This window comes from Petromyzon marinus, chromosome 80 (assembly GCF_048934315.1).
Source record: "Petromyzon marinus isolate PM22_M1 ecotype Great Lakes invasive population chromosome 80, UKy_Petmar_22M1.pri1.0, whole genome shotgun sequence".
Taxonomy (NCBI): Eukaryota; Metazoa; Chordata; class Hyperoartia; order Petromyzontiformes; family Petromyzontidae; genus Petromyzon; species Petromyzon marinus.
In genome coordinates, this window is record NC_133746.1 from 8,980,130 (window position 1) to 8,995,743 (window position 15,614).

A 15,614-nucleotide genomic window follows, 5' to 3' on the forward strand; every position below is an offset into this window, starting at 1 on the left:
CGGGGAGGAGGAGAGGGAGACACGGGGAGAGGGAGACACGGGGAGAGGGAGACACGGGGAGGAGGAGACACGGTGGGGAGGAGAGGGAGACACGGGGAGAGGGAGACACGGGGAGAGGGAGACACGGGGAGAGGGAGACACGGGGAGAGAGAGACACGGGGTGGAGGAGAGGGAGACACGGGGAGAGGGAGACACGGGGAGAGGGAGACACGGGGAGAGGGAGACACGGGGAGAGGGAGACACGGGGAGAGAGAGACACGGGGAGGAGGAGAGGGAGACACGGGGAGAGAGAGACACGGGGAGAGGGAGACACGGGGAGAGGGAGACACGGGGAGGAGGAGAGGGAGACACGGGGTAGAGGGAGACACGGGGAGAGGGAGACACGGGGTGAGGGAGACACGGGGAGAGGGAGACACGGGGAGAGGGAGACACGGGGAGAGGGAGACACGGGGAGGAGGAGAGGGAGACACGGGGAGAGAGAGACACGGGGAGGAGGAGAGGGAGACACGGGGAGAGGGAGACACGGGGAGGAGGAGAGGGAGACACGGGGTAGAGGGAGACACGGGGAGAGGGAGACACGGGGTGAGGGAGACACGGGGAGAGGGAGACACGGGGAGAGGGAGACACGGGGAGAGGGAGACACGGGGAGGAGGAGAGGGAGACACGGGGAGAGAGAGACACGGGGAGGAGGAGAGGGAGACACGGGGAGAGGGAGACACGGGGAGAGGGAGACACGGGGAGAGGGAGACAAGGGGAGGAGGAGAGGGAGACACAGGGTGGAGGGAGACACGGGGAGAGGGAGACACGGGGAGGAGAGGGAGACACGGGGGGAGGGAGACACGGGGAGGGGGAGACACGGGGTAGAGGGAGACACGGGGAGAGGGAGACACGGGGTGAGGGAGACACGGGGAGAGGGAGACACGGGGAGAGGGAGACACGGGGTAGAGGGAGACACGGGGAGAGAGAGACACGGGGAGGAGGAGAGGGAGACACGGGGAGAGGGAGACACGGGGAGAGGGAGACACGGGGGGAGGGAGACACGGGGAGAGGGAGACACGGGGTAGAGGGAGACACGGGGAGAGGGAGACACGGGGTGAGGGAGACACGGGGAGAGGGAGACACGGGGAGAGGGAGACACGGGGTAGAGGGAGACACGGGGAGAGAGAGACACGGGGAGGAGGAGAGGGAGACACGGGGAGAGGGAGACACGGGGAGAGGGAGACACGGGGAGGAGAGGGAGACACGGGGAGAGAGAGACACGGGGAGGAGGAGAGGGAGACACGGGGAGAGGGAGACACGGGGTAGAGGGAGACACGGGGAGGAGGAGAGGGAGACACGGGGAGAGGGAGACACGGGGAGAGGGAGACACGGGGAGGAGGAGACACGGTGGGGAGGAGAGGGAGACACGGGGAGAGGGAGACACGGGGAGAGGGAGACACGGGGAGAGGGAGACACGGGGAGAGAGAGACACGGGGAGGAGGAGAGGGAGACACGGGGAGAGAGAGACACGGGGAGAGGGAGACACGGGGAGAGGGAGACACGGGGAGGAGGAGAGGGAGACACGGGGTAGAGGGAGACACGGGGAGAGGGAGACACGGGGTGAGGGAGACACGGGGAGAGGGAGACACGGGGAGGAGGAGACACGGTGGGGAGGAGAGGGAGACACGGGGAGAGGGAGACACGGGGAGAGGGAGACACGGGGAGAGGGAGACACGGGGAGAGAGAGACACGGGGAGGAGGAGAGGGAGACACGGGGAGAGAGAGACACGGGGAGAGGGAGACACGGGGAGAGGGAGACACGGGGAGGAGGAGAGGGAGACACGGGGTAGAGGGAGACACGGGGAGAGGGAGACACGGGGTGAGGGAGACACGGGGAGAGGGAGACACGGGGAGAGGGAGACACGGGGAGAGGGAGACACGGGGAGGAGGAGAGGGAGACACGGGGAGAGAGAGACACGGGGAGGAGGAGAGGGAGACACGGGGAGAGGGAGACACGGGGAGAGGGAGACACGGGGAGAGGGAGACAAGGGGAGGAGGAGAGGGAGACACAGGGTGGAGGGAGACACGGGGGGAGGAGAGGGAGACACGGGGAGGTGGAGAGGGAGACACGGGGAGGTGGAGAGAGAGACACGGGGTGGAGGGAGACACGGTGTTAACAAGGGTGTCTCGGTGTCTCTGTCTCGGTGTCTCTATGAGCCTCTGTCCCCATGTCTCCAATTCCCAGCGTCTCTCTCTCCATGTATCTCCCAGTGTCTCTCTGGCCCCGTGTGACCCCACGTGACCCCCGTGTGATCCCACGTGACCTCGTGTGACCCCACGTGACCCCCGTGTGACCCCGTGTTACCCTGAGTGATCCCACGTGATCCCCGTGTGACCCCATGTGACCCCACGTGACGCCTTGTGACCCCACGTGACCCCACGTGACCCCACGTGTGACCCACGTGACCCCACGTGACCCCACGTGACCCCACGTGACCCCACGTGTGTATCACCGTTCTCGCTCTCTCTCTAGCCTCCTGATGACCGGATCCTGAAACAACAAGAGGATGACATCACCATCATCATCACCATCATCATCACCATCATCATCACCACCATCATCATCATTATCATCACCATCATCATCACCATCATCATCACCACCATCATCATCATTATCACCATCATCATCACCATCATCATCACCATCATCATCACCACCATCACCATCATCATCACCACCATCATCACCATCATCAACTCCCACCATCATCATCACCATCATCACCATCACCATCATCACCATCATCATCACCACCATCATCACCACCACCATCATCATCATCACCATCATCATCACCACCATCACCATCATCACCACCACCATCATCATCACCATCATCACCATCATCATCACCACCATCACCACCATCATCACCATCACCATCATCGACCATCATCATCACCATCGTCATCATCACCATCGTCACCACCATCATCATCACCATCACCATCATCGACCATCATCATCACCATCGTCATCATCACCATCATCACCATCGTCATCATCGCCATCGTCATCATCACCATCATCACCATCATCATCACCATCATTATCATCACCATCATCACCATCATCACCACCATCATCACTATCATCATCACCATCATCATCACCATCATCATCACCATCATCACCACCATCATCATCACCATCACCATCATCACCATCACCATCATCATCTTCACCATCATCATCATCACCATCACCACCATCATCACCATCATCACCACCATCATCACCATCATCATCACCATCATCACCTTCATCGACCATCATCATCACCATCGTCATCATCACCATCACCACCATCGTTGTCATCAACATCATCATCACCATCGTCATCACCATCATCATCATCACCATCGTCATCACCATCATCATCATCACAATCGTCATCACCATCATCATCACCATGATCGACCATCGTCATCGCCATCATCACCATCATCATCGTCATCACCATCGTCATTACCATCATCATCACCACCATCGTTAACATCATAATCATTGCGGTGAGTGTGCAGTGTACAGTGTAGTGCATTGTGTACGGTGTAGTGTGTAGTGTAGTGTATAGTGTAGTGTGTAGTGTATAGTGTAGTGTATAGTGTAGTGTATAGTGTAGTGTATAGTGTAGTGTGTAGTGTAGTGTGTAGTGTAGTGTATAGTGTAGTGTATAGTGTAGTGTGTAGTGTAGTGTATAGTGTAGTGTGTAGTGTAGTGTATAGTGTAGTTTATAGTGTAGTGTGTAGTGTAGTGTATAGTGTAGTGTGTAGTGTATAGTGTAGTGTAGTGTATAGTGTAGTGTAGTGTATAGTGTAGTGTATAGTGTAGTGTGTAGTGTAGTGTATAATGTAGTGTATAGTGTAGTGTGTAGTGTAGTGTGTAGTGTAGTGTATAGTGTAGTGTATAGTGTAGTGTGTAGTGTAGTGTGTAGTGTATAGTGTAGTGTGTAGTGTATAGTGTAGTGTGTAGTGTGTAGTGTATAGTGTAGTGTGTAGTGTATAGTGTGTAGTGTAGTGTATAGTGTAGTGTATAGTGTAGTGTAGTGTATAGCGTAGTGTATAGTGTAGTGTATAGTGTAGTGTATAGTGTAGTGTATAGTGTATAGTGTAGTGTATAGTGTAGTGTATAGTGTAGTGTATAGTGTAGTGTATAGTGTATATTGTAGTGTATAGTGTAGTGTATAGTGTAGTGTATAGTGTAGTGTATATTGTAGTGTATAGTGTAGTGTATAGTGTAGTGTATATTGTAGTGTATAGTGTAGTGTATAGTGTAGTGTGTAGTGTATAGTGTAGTGTATAGTGTAGTGTATAGTGTAGTGTAGTGTATAGTGTAGTGTGTAGTGTATAGTGTAGTGTATAGTGTAGTGTATAGTGTAGTGTGTAGTGTAGTGTATAGTGTAGTGTGTAGTGTATAGTGTAGTGTATAGTGTAGTGTATAGTCTAGTGTATAGTGTAGTGTGTAGTGTAGTGAATAGTATAGTGTATAGTGTAGTGTATATTGTAGTGTATAGTGTAGTGTATAGTAGTGTAGTGTATAGTGTAGTGTATAGTGTAGTGTATAGTGTAGTGTATAGTGTAGTGTATAGTGTGTAGTATAGTGTATAGTGTAGTGTATAGTGTAGTGTGTAGTGTAGTGTGTAGTGTATAATGTAGTGTATAATGTAGTGTGTAGTGTAGTGTATAGTGTAGTGTATAGTGTAGTGTATAGTGTATAATGTAGTGTATAATGTAGTGTGTAGTGTAGTGTATAGTGTAGTGTATAGTGTAGCGTAGTCACCCGCTGGGCGATGAGCAGGGCTGTGAGTGCGTCTGGCTCATCCATCACGCGCTGGATGTGACGTATAGTGTAGTGTATAGTGTAGTGTATAGTGTAGTGTATAGTGTAGTGTATAGTGTAGTGTAGTGTATAGTGTAGTGTGTAGTGTATAGTGTGTAGTGTATAGTGTAGTGTATAGTGTAGTGTATAGTGTAGTGTATAGTGTAGTGTATAGTGTAGTGTATAGTGTAGTGTATAGTGTAGTGTATAGTGTAGTGTGTAGTGTAGTGTATAGTGTATAGTGTAGTGTATAGTGTAGTGTATAGTGTAGTGTATAGTGTAGTGTAGTGTGTAGTGTATATTGTAGTGTATAGTGTAGTGTATAGTGTAGTGTATAGTGTAGTGTATAGTGTAGTGTATAGTGTAGTGTATAGTGTAGTGTATAGTGTAGTGTATAGTGTAGTGTAGTGTGTAGTGTATAGTGTAGTGTAGTGTGTAGTGTATAGTGTAGTGTATAGTGTAGTGTATAGTGTGTAGTGTAGTGTATAGTGTAGTGTGTAGTGTAGTGTGTAGTGTACAGTGTAGTGTATAGTGTAGTGTATAGTGTAGTGAATAGTGTAGTGTATAGTGTATAGTGTAGTGTGTAGTGTAGTGTGTAGTGTAGTGTATAGTGTAGTGTACAGTGTAGTGTGTAGTGTAGTGTATAGTGTAGTGTATAGTGTAGTGTATAGTGTAGTGTAGTGTGTAGTGTAGTGCATAGTGTAGTGTATAGTGTAGTGCATAGTGTAGTGTATAGTGTAGTGTAGTGTGTAGTGTATAGTGTAGTGTATAGTGTAGTGTATAGTGTAGTGTATACTGTAGTGTATAGTGTAGTGTATAGTGTAGTGTATAGTGTAGTGTGTAGTGTAGTGTATAGTGTAGTGTATAGTGTAGTGTATAGTGTATAGTGTAGTGTGTAGTGTAAAGTGTAGTGTATAGTGTAGTGTATAGTGTAGTGTATAGTGTAGTGTGTAGTGTAGTGTGTAGTGTAGTGTGTAGTGTATAGTGTAGTGTATAGTGTAGTGTAGTGTGTAGTGTATAGTGTGTAGTGTAGTGTATAGTGTAGTGTGTAGTGTATAGTGTAGTGTATAGTGTAGTGTATAGTGTAGTGTATAGTGTATAGTGTAGTGTGTAGTGTAGTGTGTAGTGTAGTGTATAGTGTAGTGTACAGTGTAGTGTGTAGTGTAGTTAGTGTAGTGCATAGTGTAGTGTATAGTGTAGGTGTGTGTGTAGTGTATTAGTGTAGTGTATAAGTGTAGTGTATAGTGTAGTGTATAGTGTAGTGTAGTGTGTAGTGTATAGTGTAGTGTATAGTGTAGTGTATAGTGTAGTGTATACTGTAGTGTATAGTGTAGTGTATAGTGTAGTGTATAGTGTTGTGTGTAGTGTAGTGTATAGTGTAGTGTATAGTGTAGTGTATAGTGTGTGTAGTGTAGTGTTAGTTGTAAGTGTGTGTAGTGGATAGTGTAGTGTATATGTGTAGTGTATAGTAGTGTATGTGTAGTGTATAGTGTGTATAGTGTAGTGTATAGAGTGGGTGAGTGCGTCTGGCTCATCATCACACGGCTGGATGTGACGTATAGTGTAGTGTATAGTGTAGTTAGTGTGTAGTGTAGTGTGTAGTGTAGTGTGTAGTGTATAGTGTAGTGTATAGTGTAGTGTATAGTGTAGTGTATAGTGTAGTGTATAGTGTAGTGTAGTGTGTAGTGTAGTGTGTTAGTGTAGTGTATAGTGTAGTGTATAGTGTAGTGTGTAGTGTAGTGTGTAGTGTATAGTGTAGTGTGTAGTGTATAGTTTAGTGTATAGTGTAGTGTATAGTGTAGTGTGTAGTGTAGTGTATAGTGTAGTGTATAGTGTAGTGTATAGTGTAGTGTGTAGTGTAGTGTATAGTGTAGTGTATAGTGTAGTGTAGTGTATATTGTATGTGTAGTGTGTAGTGTAGTGTATAGTGTATAGTGTAGTGTATAGTGTAGTGTATAGTGTAGTGTATAGTGTAGTGTATAGTGTAGTGTATGTGTAGTGTATAGTGTAGTGTATAGTGTAGTGTATAGTGTAGTGTATAGTGTAGTGTGTAGTGTAGTGTATAGTGTAGCGTAGTCACCGCTGGGCGATGAGCAGGGCTGTGAGTGCGTCTGGCTCATCCATCACGCGCTGGATGTGACGTATAGTGTAGTGTATAGTGTAGTGTATAGTGTAGTGTAGTGTTGTGTAGTGTGTAATGTAGTGTATAGTGTAGTGTATAGTGTAGTGTATAGTGTAGTGTATAGTAGTGTATAGTGTAGTGTATATTGTAGTGTATAGTGTAGTGTGTTAGTGTAGTTGTATAGTGTAGTGTATAGTGTAGTGTATAGTGTGTAGTGTAGTGTGTAGTGTAGTGTATAGTGTAGTGTATAGTGTAGCGTAGTCACCCGCTGTGCGATGAGCAGGGCTGTGAGTGCGTCTGGCTCATCCATCACGCGCTGGATGTGACATATAGTGTAGTGTATAGTGTAGTGTATAGTGTAGTGTATAGTGTAGTGTATAGTGTAGTGTATAGTGTAGTGTATAGTGTAGTGTATAGTGTAGTGTGTAGTGTAGTGTATAGTGTAGTGTATAGTGTAAGTGTGTAGTGTAGTGTATAGTGTAGTGTATAGTGTAGTGTATAGTGTAGTGTGTAGTGAGGTAGTGTATAGTGTAGTGTATAGTGTAGTGTGTAGTGTAGTGTATAGTGTAGTGTATAGTGTAGTCACCCGCTGTGCGATGAGCAGGGCTGTGAGTGCGTCTGGCTCATCCATCACGCGCTGGATGTGACATATAGTGTAGTGTATAGTGTAGTGTATAGTGTAGTGTGTATAGTGTAGTGTGTAGTGTAGTGTATAGTGTAGTGTATAGTGTAGCGTAGTCACCCGCTGTGCGATGAGCAGGGCTGTGAGTGCGTCTGGCTCATCCATCACGCGCTGGATGTGACATATAGTGTAGTGTATAGTGTAGTGTATAGTGTAGTGTATAGTTAGTGTATAGTGTAGTGTATAGTGTAGTGTATAGTGTAGTGTGTAGTGTAGTGTATAGTGTAGTGTATAGTGTAGCGTAGTCACCCGCTGTGCGATGAGCAGGGCTGTGAGTGCGTCTGGCTCATCCATCACGCGCTGGATGTGACATATAGTGTAGTGTATAGTGTAGTGTATAGTGTAGTGTATAGTGTAGTGTGTAGTGTAGTGTATAGTGTAGTGTATAGTGTAGCGTAGTCACCCGCTGTGCGATGAGCAGGGCTGTGAGTGCGTCTGGCTCATCCATCACGCGCTGGATGTGACATATAGTGTAGTGTATAGTGTAGTGTATAGTGTAGTGTATAGTGTAGTGTGTAGTGTAGTGTATAGTGTAGTGTATAGTGTAGTGTGTAGTGTAGTGTATAGTGTAGTGTATAGTGTAGCGTAGTCACCCGCTGTGCGATGAGCAGGGCTGTGAGTGCGTCTGGCTCATCCATCACGCGCTGGATGTGACGCATCTCCACCTCCAGGCGCCGTGAGGTGGACCGTAGCTCCTGCATCTGCTCCGTGATGCGCGCCAACTCCAGAGCCTCGCGCACCTAGCGGGGGGCAGGGGGGGCAGGGGGGGCAGGGGGGGCAGGGGGGGACAGGGGGGGGTAGTCTCAGCGTCTCTCTCTCTCTGTGTTCCCAGCGCGTCTCAATGAGGGCTGTGTCTGTGTATGTGTCTGTGTGTGTGTCTGTGTGTGTGTCTCTGTGTGTGTCTCTGTGTGTGTCTCTGTGTGTGTGTGTCTGTGTGTGTGTCTCTGTGTGTGTGTGTCTGTGTGTGTCTCTGTGTGTGTCTCTGTGTGTCTCTCTGTGTGTGTCTGTGTGTGTGTCTCTGTGTGTGTCTGTGTGTGTGTCTGTGTGTGTGTCTCTGTGTGTGTCTGTGTGTGTGTCTCTGTGTGTGTCTCTGTGTGTGTGTCTCTGTGTGTGTGTCTGTGTGTGTCTCTGTGTGTGTCTCTGTGTGTGTGTCTGTGTGTGTCTCTGTGTGTGTGTCTCTGTGTGTGTCTCTGTGTGTGTGTGTCTGTGTGTGTGTGTCTCTGTGTGTGTCTCTGTGTGTCTCTGTGTGTGTGTCTCTGTGTGTGTCTCTGTGTGTGTGTCTCTGTGTGTGTGTCTCTGTGTGTGTCTGTGTGTGTGTCTCTGTGTGTGTCTGTGTGTGTGTCTCTGTGTGTGTGTCTGTGTGTGTCTCTGTGTGTGTGCGTCTCTGTGTGTGTCTCTGTGTGTGTGTCTGTGTGTGTCTGTGTGTGTGTCTCTGTGTGTGTCTCTGTGTGTGTGTCTCTGTGTGTGTGTCTGTGTGTGTGTCTCTGTGTGTGTGTCTGTGTGTGTGTGTCTGTGTGTGTGTCTGTGTGTGTGTCTCTGTGTGTGTGTCTGTGTGTGTGTCTCTGTGTGTGTGTCTGTGTGTGTCTCTGTGTGTGTCTCTGTGTGTGTCTCTGTGTGTGTCTCTGTGTGTGTGTCTCTGTGTGTGTCTGTGTGTGTGTCTGTGTGTCTGTGTCTGTGTGTGTCTCTGTGTGTGTGTCTCTGTGTGTGTCTCTGTGTGTATCTCTGTGTGTGTCTCTGTGTGTGTGTCTCTGTGTGTGTCTGTGTGTGTGTCTGTGTGTCTCTGTCTGTGTGTGTCTCTGTGTGTGTGTCTGTGTGTGTCTCAGTGTGTGTGTCTCTGTGTGTGTGTGTCTGTGTGTGTGTCTCTGTGTGTGTGTCTGTGTGTGTGTCTGTGTGTGTGTCTCTGTGTGTGTCTCTGTGTGTGTCTCTGTGTGTGTGTCTCTGTGTGTGTCTGTGTGTGTGTCTGTGTGTGTGTGTGTCTCTGTGTGTGTGTCTGTGTGTGTCTCTGTGTCTCTGTGTGTGTCTCTGTGTGTGTCTGTGTGTGTGTCTCTGTGTGTGTCTCTGTGTGTGTGTCTCTGTGTGTGTGTCTCTGTGTGTGTCTCTGTGTGTGTCTCTATGTGTGTCTCTGTGTGTGTCTCTGTGTGTCTGTGTGTGTGTCTGTGTGTCTGTGTGTGTGTCTGTGTGTGTCTCTGTGTGTGTCTGTGTGTGTGTGTCTGTGTGTGTGTCTCTGTGTGTGTCTCTGTGTGTGTGTCTGTGTGTGTGTCTGTGTGTGTGTGTCTCTGTGTGTGTCTCTGTGTGTGTGTCTCTGTGTGTGTGTCTCTGTGTGTGTCTGTGTGTGTGTCTGTGTGTGTTTGTCTCTGTGTGTGTGTCTGTGTGTGTCTCTGTGTGTGTGTCTCTGTGTGTGTCTCTGTGTGTGTGTCTGTGTGTGTCTCTGTGTGTGTCTCTGTGTGTGTGTCTCTGTGTGTGTCTCTGTGTGTGTGTCTCTGTGTGTGTCTCTGTGTGTGTGTCTCTGTGTGTGTCTCTGTGTGTGTGTCTGTGTGTCTGTGTCTGTCTCTGTGTGTGTGTCTCTGTGTGTGTCGCTGTGTGTATCTCTGTGTGTCTCTGTGTGTGTGTCTCTGTGTGTGTCTGTGTGTGTGTCTCTGTCTGTGTGTGTCTCTGTGTGTGTGTCTGTGTGTGTGTCTCTGTGTGTGTCTGTGTGTGTGTCTCTGTGTGTGTGTCTGTGTGTCTGTGTGTGTCTGTGTGTGTCTGTGTGTGTGTCTCTGTGTGTGTCTGTGTGTGTGTCTCTGTGTGTCTCTATGTGTGTCTCTGTGTGTGTGTCTGTGTGTGTCTCTGTGTGTGTCTGTGTGTGTCTCTGTGTGTGTCTCTGTGTGTGTCTGTGTGTGTGTGTCTCTGTGTGTGTGTCTCTGTGTGTGTCTGTGTGTGTGTGTCTCTGTGTGTCTCTGTGTGTGTGTCTGTGTGTGTCTCTGTGTGTGTCTGTGTGTGTCTCTGTGTGTGTCTGTGTGTCTCTGTGTGTGTCTCTGTGTGTCTCTGTGTGTCTGTGTGTGTCTCTGTGTGTGTCTCTGTGTGTGTGTGTCTCTGTGTGACTGTGTGTGTCTCTGTGTGTGTCTCTGTGTGTGTGTCTGTGTGTGTGTGTGTCTCTGTGTGTGTCTCTGTATGTGTGTGTCTGTGTGTGTGTGTCTGTGTGTGTGTCTCTGTGTGTGTCTGTGTGTGTCTCTGTGTGCGTGTGTGTCTCTGTATGTGTCTCTGCGTGTGTGTCTCTCTGTGTGTGTCTCTGTGTGTCTCTGTGTGTGTGTCTCTGTGTGTCTGTGTGTGTGTCTGTGTGTCTGTGTGTGTGTCTGTGTGTGTCTCTGTGTGTGTCTCTGTGTGTGTGTGTTTCTGTGTGTCTCTGTGTGTGTCTGTGTGTGTGTCTCTGTGTGTGTCTCTGTGTGTGTCTGTGTGTGTGTGTCTCTGTGTGTCTCTGTGTGTGTCTGTGTCTCTGTGTGTGTCTCTGTGTGTGTGTCCGTGTGTGTGTGTTTCTGTGTGTCTCTGTGTGTGTCTGTGTGTGTCTGTGTGTGTGTCTCTGTGTGTGTGTCTCTGTGTGTGTCTGTGTGTGTCTCTGTGTGTGTCTCTGTGTGTGTCTCTGTGTGTGTCTGTGTGTGTCTCTGTGTGTGTCTCTGTGTGTCTCTGTGTGTGTGTCTGTGTGTGTCTCTGTGTGTGTCTCTGTGTGTCTCTGTGTGTGTCTCTCTCTCTGTGTGTCTCTCTCTGTATGTCTCTGTGTGTGTCTCTGTGTGTGTCTCTGTGTGTGTCTCTGTGTGTGTCTCTGTGTGTGTCTGTGTGTCTCTGTGTGTGTCTGTGTGTCTCTGTGTGTCTGTGTGTCTCTGGGTGTGTCTCCGTGTGTCTCTGTGTGTCTATGTTGTGCGTCTCTCTCTCTGTGTCTCTCTCTGTGTGTCTCTGTGTGTCTCTGCTTGTGTGTCTCTCTGTGTGTCTCTGTGTGTGTCTCTCTGTGTCTCTCTGTGTGTCTCTGTGTGTGTCTCTGTGTCTCTGTGTGTGTCTCTGTGTGTGTGTCTGTGTGTCTCTGTGTGTGTCTCTCTGTGTCTCTCTGTCTCTGTGTGTGTCTCTGGAGTGTCTCTGTGTGTCTCTGTGTGTGTGTCTGTGTGTCTCTGTGTGTCTCTGTGTGTCTCTCTGTGTCTCTGTGTGTCTCTGTGTGTCTCCGTGTGTCTCTGTGTGTGCCTCTGTGTGTGTCTCTGTGTGTCTCTCTCTCTGTGTGTCTCTGTGTGTCTCTGTGTGTCTCTGTGTGTGTCTCTGTGTGTGTCTCCGTGTGTCTCTGTGTGTCTCTCTGTGTGTGTCTCTCTCTCGCGTGATGGAGCATTACCACGTGATACCATCACAATACGAACCGTTTTATATATTCTAACGCAAGGATGAATTCCCTCCAACGTGTATTCATCAAAACATTTTAACTCAAACGGAACAATCAAACACAGAACGATCGTTACGTTAAAGAAATAAAGTTACGATAATAGAGTTATAATTATAATAAGGAAATAAATATCCCACAACAGCGATGGTAGTTTTCACATCCGCGGGGGGGGAAAAAATTAATAAAAATCGCGGCCTCTTCCATCCGCCGGTCACATCGTTTCAAATCGCGATCAATCGATCTGAAATCGATCCATCGCTGCTCAGCCCCAGAACCCCCCCACGTGATTCCCCACGTGATCAACCACGTGTGATTTCCCCCACGTGTGATTTCCCCCACGTGTGATTTCCCCCACGTGTGATTTCCCCCACGTGTGATTTCCCCCACGTTGTGATTTCCCCCACGTGTGATTTCCCCCACGTGTGATTTCCCCCACGTGTGATTTCCCCCACGTGTGATTTCCCCCACGTGTGATTTCCCCCACGTGTGATTTCCCCCACGTGTGATTTCCCCCACGTGTGATTTCCCCCACGTGTGATTCCCCCACGTGTGATTTCCCCCACGTGTGATTCCCCCACGTGTGATTTCCCCCACGTGTGATTTCCCCACGTGTGATTCCCCACGTGTGATTTCCCCCACGTGTGATTCCCCACGTGTGATTTCCCCACGTGTGATTCCCCACGTGTGATTCCCAACGTGTGATTCCCCACGTGTGATTCCCCACGTGTGATTCCCCACGTGTGATTCCCAACGTGTGATTCCCCACGTGTGATTTCCCCCACGTGTGATTCCCCCACATGTGATTTCCCCCACGTGTGATTCCCCACGTGTGATTTCCCCACGTGTGATTCCCCACGTGTGATTCCCCACGTGTGATTCCCCACGTGTGATTTCCCCACGTGTGATTCCCCCACGTGTGATTTCCCCCACGTGTGATTCCCCACGTGTGATTCCCCACGTGTGATTCCCCCACATGTGATTTCCCCCACGTGTGATTCCCCACGTGTGATTTCCCCACGTGTGATTCCCCACGTGTGATTCCCAACGTGTGATTCCCCACGTGTGATTCCCCACGTGTGATTCCCCATGTGTGATTTCCCCCACGTGTGATTCCCCACGTGTGATTTCCCCACGTTGTGATTCCCCACGTGTGATTCCCCACGTGCGATTCCCAACGTGTGATTCCCCACGTGTGATTTCCCCACGTTGTGATTCCCCACGTGTGATTCCCCACGTGTGATTTCCCCACGTGTGATTCCCCACGTGTGATTCCCCACGTGTGATTTCCCCACGTGTGATTCCCCACATGTGATTTCCCCACGTGTGATTCCCCACGTGTGATTTCCCCACGTGTGATTTCCCCACGTGTGATTTCCCCACGTGTGATTTTCCCACGTGTGATTCCCCACGTGTGATTTCCCCACGTGTGATTCCCCACGTGTGATTCCCCCACGTGTGATTCCCCACATGTGATTTCCCCACGTGTGATTCCCCACGTGTGATTTCCCCACGTGTGATTTCCCCACGTGTGATTTCCCCACGTGTGATTTCCCCACGTGTGATTTCCCCACGTGTGATTCCCCACGTGTGATTCCCCACGTGTGATTCCCCACATGTGATTTCCCCACGTGTGATTCCCCACGTGTGATTTCCCCACGTGTGATTTCCCCACGTGTGATTTCCCCACGTGTGATTCCCCACATGTGATTTCCCCACGTGTGATTCCCCACGTGTGATTCCCCACGTGTGATTTCCCCACGTGTGATTCCCCACGTGTGATTCCCCACGTGTGATTCCCCACATGTGATTTCCCCACGTGTGATTCCCCACGTGTGATTTCCCCACGTGTGATTTCCCCACGTGTGATTCCCCACATGTGATTTCCCCACGTGTGATTCCCCACATGTGATTTCCCCACGTGTGATTTCCCCACGTGTGATTCCCCACGTGTGATTCCCCACGTGTGATTCCCCACATGTGATTTCCCCACGTGTGATTCCCCACGTGTGATTTCCCCACGTGTGATTTCCCCACGTGTGATTTCCCCACGTGTGATTCCCCACATGTGATTTCCCCACGTGTGATTCCCCACGTGTGATTCCCCACGTGTGATTCCCCACATGTGATTTCCCCACGTGTGATTCCCCACGTGTGATTTCCCCACGTGTGATTTCCCCACGTGTGATTTCCCCACGTGTGATTCCCCACATGTGATTTCCCCACGTGTGATTCCCCACGTGTGATTCCCCACGTGTGATCCCCCCACGTGACCCCCCACGTGATCCCCCCACGTGATCCCCCCACGTGATTCCCCCACGTGACCCCCCACGTGATCCCCCCACGTCATTCCCCACGTGATCCCCACGTGATTGCCCACGTGACCCTGCACGTCATTCCCCACGTGACCCCCCACGTTATCCCCCCACGTGACCCCCCACGTGACCCCCCACGTGATCCCCCCACGTGACCCCCCCACGTGATCCCCCACGTGACCCCCCCACGTGATCCCCCCCCCCCCCAGTGCCGCCCTAACCTCCACCCGTGCCATCTCCAGCCTCTCCGCCTCCTCCACCACCTTGCCGACCCTGGCGAACTCGGCGTGCACAAAGTCCCGTGCCTCCTGCCTGCTCACCTGGGGGAGGGTGGGTGGGTGAGTGAGGGGGTGAGTGGGTGAGTGGGTGGGTGAGTGGGTGAGTGGGTGGGTGAGTGGGTGGGTGAGTGTGTGAGTGAGTGCACAAAGTCCCGTGCCTCCTGCCTGCTCACCTGGGGGAGGGTGAGTGGGTGAGTGAGTGGGTGAGTGAGTGCACAAAGTCCCGTGCCTCCTGCCTGCTCACCTGGGGGAGGGTGGGTGGGTGAGGGGGTGAGTGAGTGGGTGAGTGGGTGGGTGGGTGAGTGGGTGGGTGGGTGGGTGAGGGGGTGTGTGAGTGGGTGGGTGGGTGGGTGTGTGAGTGGGTGGGTGGGTGAGTGGGTGGGTGGGTGGGTGAGTGGGTGGGTGGGTGAGTGGGTGGGTGGGTGGGTGAGGGGGTGTGTGAGTGGGTGAGTGGGTGGGTGGGTGAGTGGGTGGGTAAGTGGGTGAGTGAGTGGGTGGGTGGGTGGGTGAGTGGGTGAGTGAGTGGGTGGGTGGGTGGGTGAGTGGGTGGGTGAGTGTGTGAGTGAGTGCACAAAGTCCCGTGCCTCCTGCCTGCTCACCTGGGGGAGGGTGAGTGGGTGGGTGGGTGAGTGAGTGAGTGAGTGGGTGAGTGGGTGGGTGAGTGGGTGAGTGAGTGGGTGAGTGAGTGAGTGGGTGAGTGAGTGGGTGAGTGGGTGAGTGAGTGGGCGAGTGAGTGAGTGGGTGAGTGAGTGGGTGAGTGTGTGAGTGAGTGCACAAAGTCCCGTGCCTCCTGCCTGCTCACCTGGGGGAGGGTGGGTGGGTGGGTGAGTGGGTGAGTGGGTGAGTGAGTGGGTGAGTGAGTGAGTGAGTGGGTGAGTGGGTGAGTGGGTGGGTGAGTGAGTGAGTGGGTGGGTGGGTGGGTGAGTGAGTGAGTGAGTGGGTGAGTGGGTGAGTGTGTGAGTG

General features: G+C 50.8%; 1 protein-coding gene across 2 annotated transcripts in view; it reads right to left on the bottom strand.

The window, feature by feature from the left end:
- LOC142907653 (uncharacterized) overlaps window positions 1-15,614 on the bottom strand; it is a 38,602-nt gene that overhangs the window by 3,054 nt on the left and 19,934 nt on the right. The window contains exons 4-6 of one of the 2 annotated variants that reach the window (XM_076057231.1): window positions 14,595-14,693; window positions 8,259-8,405; window positions 2,493-2,530 (exon numbers count right to left, since the gene is read on the bottom strand). In XM_076057231.1, coding sequence (XP_075913346.1) covers window positions 2,493-2,530; window positions 8,259-8,405; window positions 14,595-14,693 — 284 coding nt within the window. The remainder of the gene's footprint in view (window positions 1-2,492; window positions 2,531-8,258; window positions 8,406-14,594; window positions 14,694-15,614) is intronic. The other variant, XM_076057232.1, reaches the window with a different exon arrangement.